Source organism: Nannospalax galili, unplaced genomic scaffold, assembly GCF_000622305.1.
Source record: "Nannospalax galili isolate Female #2095 unplaced genomic scaffold, S.galili_v1.0 scaffold751, whole genome shotgun sequence".
NCBI lineage: Eukaryota > Metazoa > Chordata > Mammalia > Rodentia > Spalacidae > Nannospalax > Nannospalax galili.
The window spans coordinates 812,403-818,206 of record NW_008331125.1 but is presented as its reverse complement, the minus strand read 5'-3'; the positions used below and the strand labels follow the sequence as shown (position 1 = coordinate 818,206).

The following is a 5,804-nucleotide window of genomic DNA, read 5'->3' as shown; positions in this document are numbered from 1 at the left end:
TCTACATAGTGAGTTCCAGGCCAGCTTTTTTTTTTTTTTTTGTTAAAAAAAAAAAAAAAAAAAAAAAAAAAAAAAAGTATCCAATGAAAAATACAGTAGAGCTTTTGGGGGGTTTCTGTAATATAAACCACTGTGTAAATTACAAACAGCAGAGCATAAAATTATTTTCTGTGACTTCTAATGACAGCAATTTCATCTTTTAAAAACTGTAGAACAAGATTATGAAACAGATGAGGCCAAATCCCCAAAATAGCTATTTCCTTCCTTAAAACTCTGTAAAGGTATTTCATTGCTTACAGACTAAAATTCAAGCTCTCAAACATGGAACCCCCAAACTTGCTTGTCTGGACCCCAGGAACCTAAAATGACAGCCTCAATCCCTACTATGCTGCCTGGCCTGATGATGCACTAGCAGCACCAGGTCTCAGCATTCTTTCAGGTACACAGTTCTCTACATGGGCTTTGTTCACAGCACTCGCTTGACAAGAACCATGAGAATTATCACCAGCTTTAATACAAATCAATTCAGGTATTTCTCTAGGAAGCTCCTTCTAATTTCTCTAAATTAGGTTGGGTGACCATGTGTATTTCTTTAAACTTATCCTCTACTACATTTATTTTATATGCTGTTCTAGTGATTCTCCTACCAACTGGACTGTGCAGGGAAGCAAGTGTGTCTAATGCACAGCTGCATACAATCATTTTTAACATTATTAACAATGCTTCCCCGTAGTTTACTGAGGAAGGTGACCTAGAATTGTACAACTTTAGACAGGGCCATAAATGCAGGCACAAAGGTCACTTGTTAATGCCCTGGTCTCTGAGAACTACACATGTAAGTGGAGATGTACTGAATATGAGTGACTAACAATCCCTCTGAGAGAGATCTTAGCTGAGAGATGATAGGGGATATGAAATGGGATAACTGTGGGGAGCAGGCTCGTCAGCCTAAACTAGTAGCTACAAAGTGTTCAGATAATCTGGTTACAGGCAGAAATCTTAATGTAAATTCTGTCTGCATTTGGTGAAAATGACATACATTGGGTGACAATAAAATGAACCAAATTCCCTTTACTTAAGTTGATAATTCTGGCAGTTGTATTGATAAAGTCAACCTTTACTCTTATAGAATGCTGGCTGCTTATCTAAAATAATTTCTAAAAAGGAATATTACTTTAATTTTACTTTACTATTGATAATTATATACATTAAGGACTAGAAAGGATCACAGAGGAAACATAGTACAATAGGCAGGAGACACCAGGGCCCAGAGACGCTAACAGCTTTGCTAGGGGTTACACGGGGAACTGGAAGACACGGGGTGTTCAGGGTGGTATGGCCGGCAGGCTACACAGGGAACCAGAGGAGATGGGGCATTCAGGGTGGTACGGCACAGGCTACACAGGGAACCAGAGGAGACGGGGCATTCAGGGTGGTATGGCCGGCAGGCTACACAGGACGTTAGGATGGCAGCACCTGTGGCTGCTACTATTAAAGGAATTTTCATCTGCTACATACTGCCTAAGAGAAAATTTTGTGCCTTTTCTCCTAAAATGTATTTCTTCTTATTTTCATGAAAATAAATGGCTTTTATTCAGATGAGCTATTTCATAAAGTATGTTAATATTATGGGGAAACATTAATAACACTAAGATTTCTGGGGGGAAATGACTGGCCCATTAAAATCTTTTATTTTCTATAGAATATTAGTGAATGAGAGCTGATTATATATAACTCTTCTGAATAACTGGCTGTGTCACAACTCAAGAAAAAACCCAGTGCATCAATTTCTAACTTTTTTACAATTAACAGAAATTAAACTTACAAACGTGATGAACTTTGCACTGCAATTATTGTCACTGTTAACCTTATAACACACACAACAGGATGAGGCCAATTTTGGGGTTAGCATTTGCTAACTATTTTTGTTGTTGTCTTAGATTTTTATTTTTGGGTTTTGTGTATATGTGTATTTCTGTGTGTCTGCCACATGCATATGGATACCCAAGAGGTCAGACATGGGCATCAGATCCCCTGAGGCTGAAGTTACAGGCAGTTATGAGTTGTCTGATGTCAGTATTGAGAACCAAACTTAAGTTCTCTGTAAGAGCAGCAAATGCTCGATAGTCACCACTGGCCCTTTGCCAATTTGTTTGTTTGTTTGTTTGAGACTGGGTCTTCCTGTAGCCCCAGGTAGCCTGGAACTCGCTATGCAGAGCAGGCTGGCCTTGCGCTCAGAGATTGGCCTGCCACTGCTTCCTGAGTGCTTGGACTAAAGGTGTGTGTGACACCCTGCTGCTATTTATAAAAAATAGTTTTGAAAATGATTTTTCTTTTTTACTGATTTGTGTTAATCTGGATAACCAAAGAACTGTATTTTCATAAAATTAGCAAAGGCAAAACAAACCGTTAAAATTCTTAGTTCAGTGCTTTTGTCCTAACAATGGAGAGAACTCTTTAAACAAAAGAATTTCTCTTTTATCGGCGGAGAGAGTAACTAGGTTATGGGAGGCTGAAGGTGTGAGAGCTTCCTTGGCTGCAGCACCAGGCCAGGGTATGGCTGTGGCCTCCATGGAATCCGATCACAGGAAAGGTTACGTGAAGGAGACTTGAGGCTCCTGAGTGGGGCATGCCCAGCATGGTGCTGGGCAGGAACAATCAGTAAGCCTTTCCAATCAAGTTCACTGACGTGATCATGATCATACATTTATCTGCCAGCCATGTCTGTAGGTTACCAATCTGAAAATTTGTTAAGTACCATAGTGAAGGATTTAGAATCTTTGGTGCTAAACCATACTAATTGGTAGATTTTTCAATGCTTTTATAATATAAGTATTTAACTTATTGGGTGTAGGGGATAGTAAATGTTAAGCAAATTAGGTAACACTGATCACCATAAAATTAAAAATGTAAGAAATATTTACACCCACTAACACATGTTTGAAAATGCTTATTTATATAAAATTCCCATTATCATACAAAGGCCTTCATGATACAACCCCCTGGCTTTTAAATTATACAGAATGAAATTCTTATTTCTAAATTTTGACACTGCTACTGAGATCTGTGACTGAAGTAAAAGAGGAGGCATCAAAAACTGGCTATTTATGATGCCTTGGAGTTTAGTATGAAACTTGCTTCAAAGCCATAAATCATTTCAGACAAAATAAATATATATGCTAACATTTATAAAAAATTTCCACAATACCCATTGACACACACATCATAAAATTTATATTCTAAAAATAATAAAAATCAGTTCCAATGAAGACTTTGATGTTTTCCTAAGTAAAATTCCTGTTTGAGGTATCACTGTAAGACTTGCCAATAGGGCACATTTGTAAATCAACCAGGAGTCTACCCTAAAAATCCTGACTGACATAGAATAATCCTTGACAGACTTTCTAATAAACTAAGCCAGTCTCTTTTAAAAAGAAGAAATATTTTAAATGTTAAAAAACAAGGGAGGCAGGTGTCAGAAACGCCGCTTTTCACAAAACAAAACTTTGTTATAAATATTTTCATTGTGATCTTCCCATAGATATCATTCATTAAAAAGTATCACTTGAGATCAGTAAAGCAGTTTTATCTTCAATATCTTAAAAAAGCCTAGAGATTTAAAAACAACAGTGAAGAATTTCACCATCTTTATACATTACACGGTATATAAAGCTATTAAACTTTTCAATATCAAGAGCAAATCATTACTACTGACATTTATCACTGGAAGGTGGACCTTGACTCAGCAATATTTAATAGCTGCTATGTAGATTACTCGTGTTGACTAATAAAGCTATGTTACAATCAACTTATGAAGTGACAGTAGCCAAACACACAGAAACACAAATACCAAATGATGTGTTTTACATGCACAACTATTTATACATGAGGCATGGTTGTCAAGTAACAAGATTGATTTAATGCCAGTGGCTAGATGGATAATGGTTCCAATAATGAAAAATGTCTAAAAGGAAGAAGGTGAGCTTTGCTGAGAAGCGTAATTATATAACAATTCCAAAGAAGGTCAAATAATGAAAAAAACTGATTCTTCAATTTCTCAAGTTAGGCCAAAGACAGTTACTTTTTGGCGAATTCTGAACAATTAGGGGAAGAATGCTTTTCCTTTTTTCTCTTCTTTTTTTCCTTTTTGTGATGTTTCCCTTTTTTTGACTTGCTCTTCTTTTCTTTTTTCTTTTCTTTCTTCTGATATTTCTGTTTCTTTTGTTTGGAAGAATCTTCTTCAGTAGAACTGGAACAGGACCTATAGGCAATGACATACACTGACTAGACTGTGCCAGTGACTAGATATGTACATTTAAATAAGGTTTGGGTTACCTTGACTCTTTGACTTAGGAGGAGGTATAAACATAAAGAAACTGAAAATTTGCTTTGTATTCTTAAAATGCTAAATTGACAATTTTTGCTCCTTGGTCATAGAAGTTGACAAAGCTCCCATCCCTATTCTGCTCAATTGCAGAAATGAATTTTAAATTCAGAGAGAATTAAATTACTTTTCTGTGATTTCTTCAGTTCTGCACACTGTGCTTCTCTTCAAAACCTTCTAAGGAAAACAGCAGTGTTCAGCAAACCTCATTATAGACAGAGTCTGCTTGTATATGTAATAACTTGTTAGCATATTCTCTTAAGTCACAAAAAGGATGCAATTATGGCTAAATATAAAAAGGGCTATAATTGTTCCTCAGTATGAATGGATAAAAGCTGAAAACTAACAAAATAAAAGCACTTCTGCAATTCCTTTGATTTTTCATGTTAATGTACTTGAGCTCTCTACATGCAGAGTGATACAAATGAACACTTGTATTACCAAATAATTTTCATTCAATTACAGAAAGAATGCTTTTAAATGAATACAGCATATACTCAAATGAGGATGATTTATCATTATACCTTATTTTTCTAATATCACTTTACATGAAATCAGGGGACCCCCCCACCCACAGAATTCCTTCCTTGATACTGAAAAAAAAAATCAGAGAAACAGAAAAAGTCATCTTTTCAGATCTTATAAAGAGTATAAGATTCTACCTACACCCAAACCCAAGACATAAGTGAAAAGGTAGAAACTGATTTAATTAAAAAATGCAATAGGCATCTTAAAGGTTAGCTCATCAATCTAAATATTAGGAACTAAAACCTAAACTAAGAAACTTTGAGACAGTTACAGGGCAGACAAAAGTGAATCCATAAGGTTGCAGGATTCAGGGACGTCTCTAGGAGTAGCTGGGGTAAGCTCCCTGACTCAGTTTCCCCTCCTCTCCTTCCTTGTCTCTTCCTGATTTGTCTACTTGTTTTCCTACCTACCTGCATTCCTTCTGTTCACCCCTGCTACTATCAAATCTCATTTGCTTGCCATCTTCGAAGACCCCCATTTAACTTGACTCTGGGACACTGACTACAGCTTCTTCTATGCGTACAGGATTTTTTTTTTTTTTTAAGCTTTTTGGTCCTGGATTCTCATTTTTAAGAAAAAAACTAGGTTTTGCATTATTAGGTGGCTATCTTTAAATGCATGAAGAGGTTTGAATTTCAGGCTGTAAGATCTGTGAGGCTTGACATAGGTCTAAATAAATAATTTCTTACTATAAAACTAGTATATCAAAACTGAGAAGACTATATAATCTCATGTTTCCTATAAGCAATCCAGACTGCTATCTTAGTACAAGTAACTCAACAATACACTAGTCAGAAATCCTGAACTCTATGTGCCAATAAGTTTTTATTTAAAAAATTATTTAACTCCCATCACCTGAAAGTAAGCCAACATTTCTAATTCCTGTTATCTA

At 36.0% G+C, this 5,804-nt stretch overlaps 1 protein-coding gene across 3 annotated transcripts in view; it reads right to left on the bottom strand.

The window, feature by feature from the left end:
- Window positions 1-1,151: 1,151 nt before the first annotated feature.
- The window catches only part of Srek1ip1 (SREK1 interacting protein 1), a 29,167-nt gene continuing 24,514 nt past the window's right edge, over window positions 1,152-5,804 (bottom strand). For all 3 annotated transcript variants that reach the window (XM_029557825.1, XM_008856220.3, XM_008856228.3), the window contains one exon: window positions 1,152-4,261. In XM_029557825.1, the coding sequence (XP_029413685.1) occupies window positions 4,078-4,261 (184 nt within the window). In that variant the 3' untranslated portion in view covers window positions 1,152-4,077. The remainder of the gene's footprint in view (window positions 4,262-5,804) is intronic.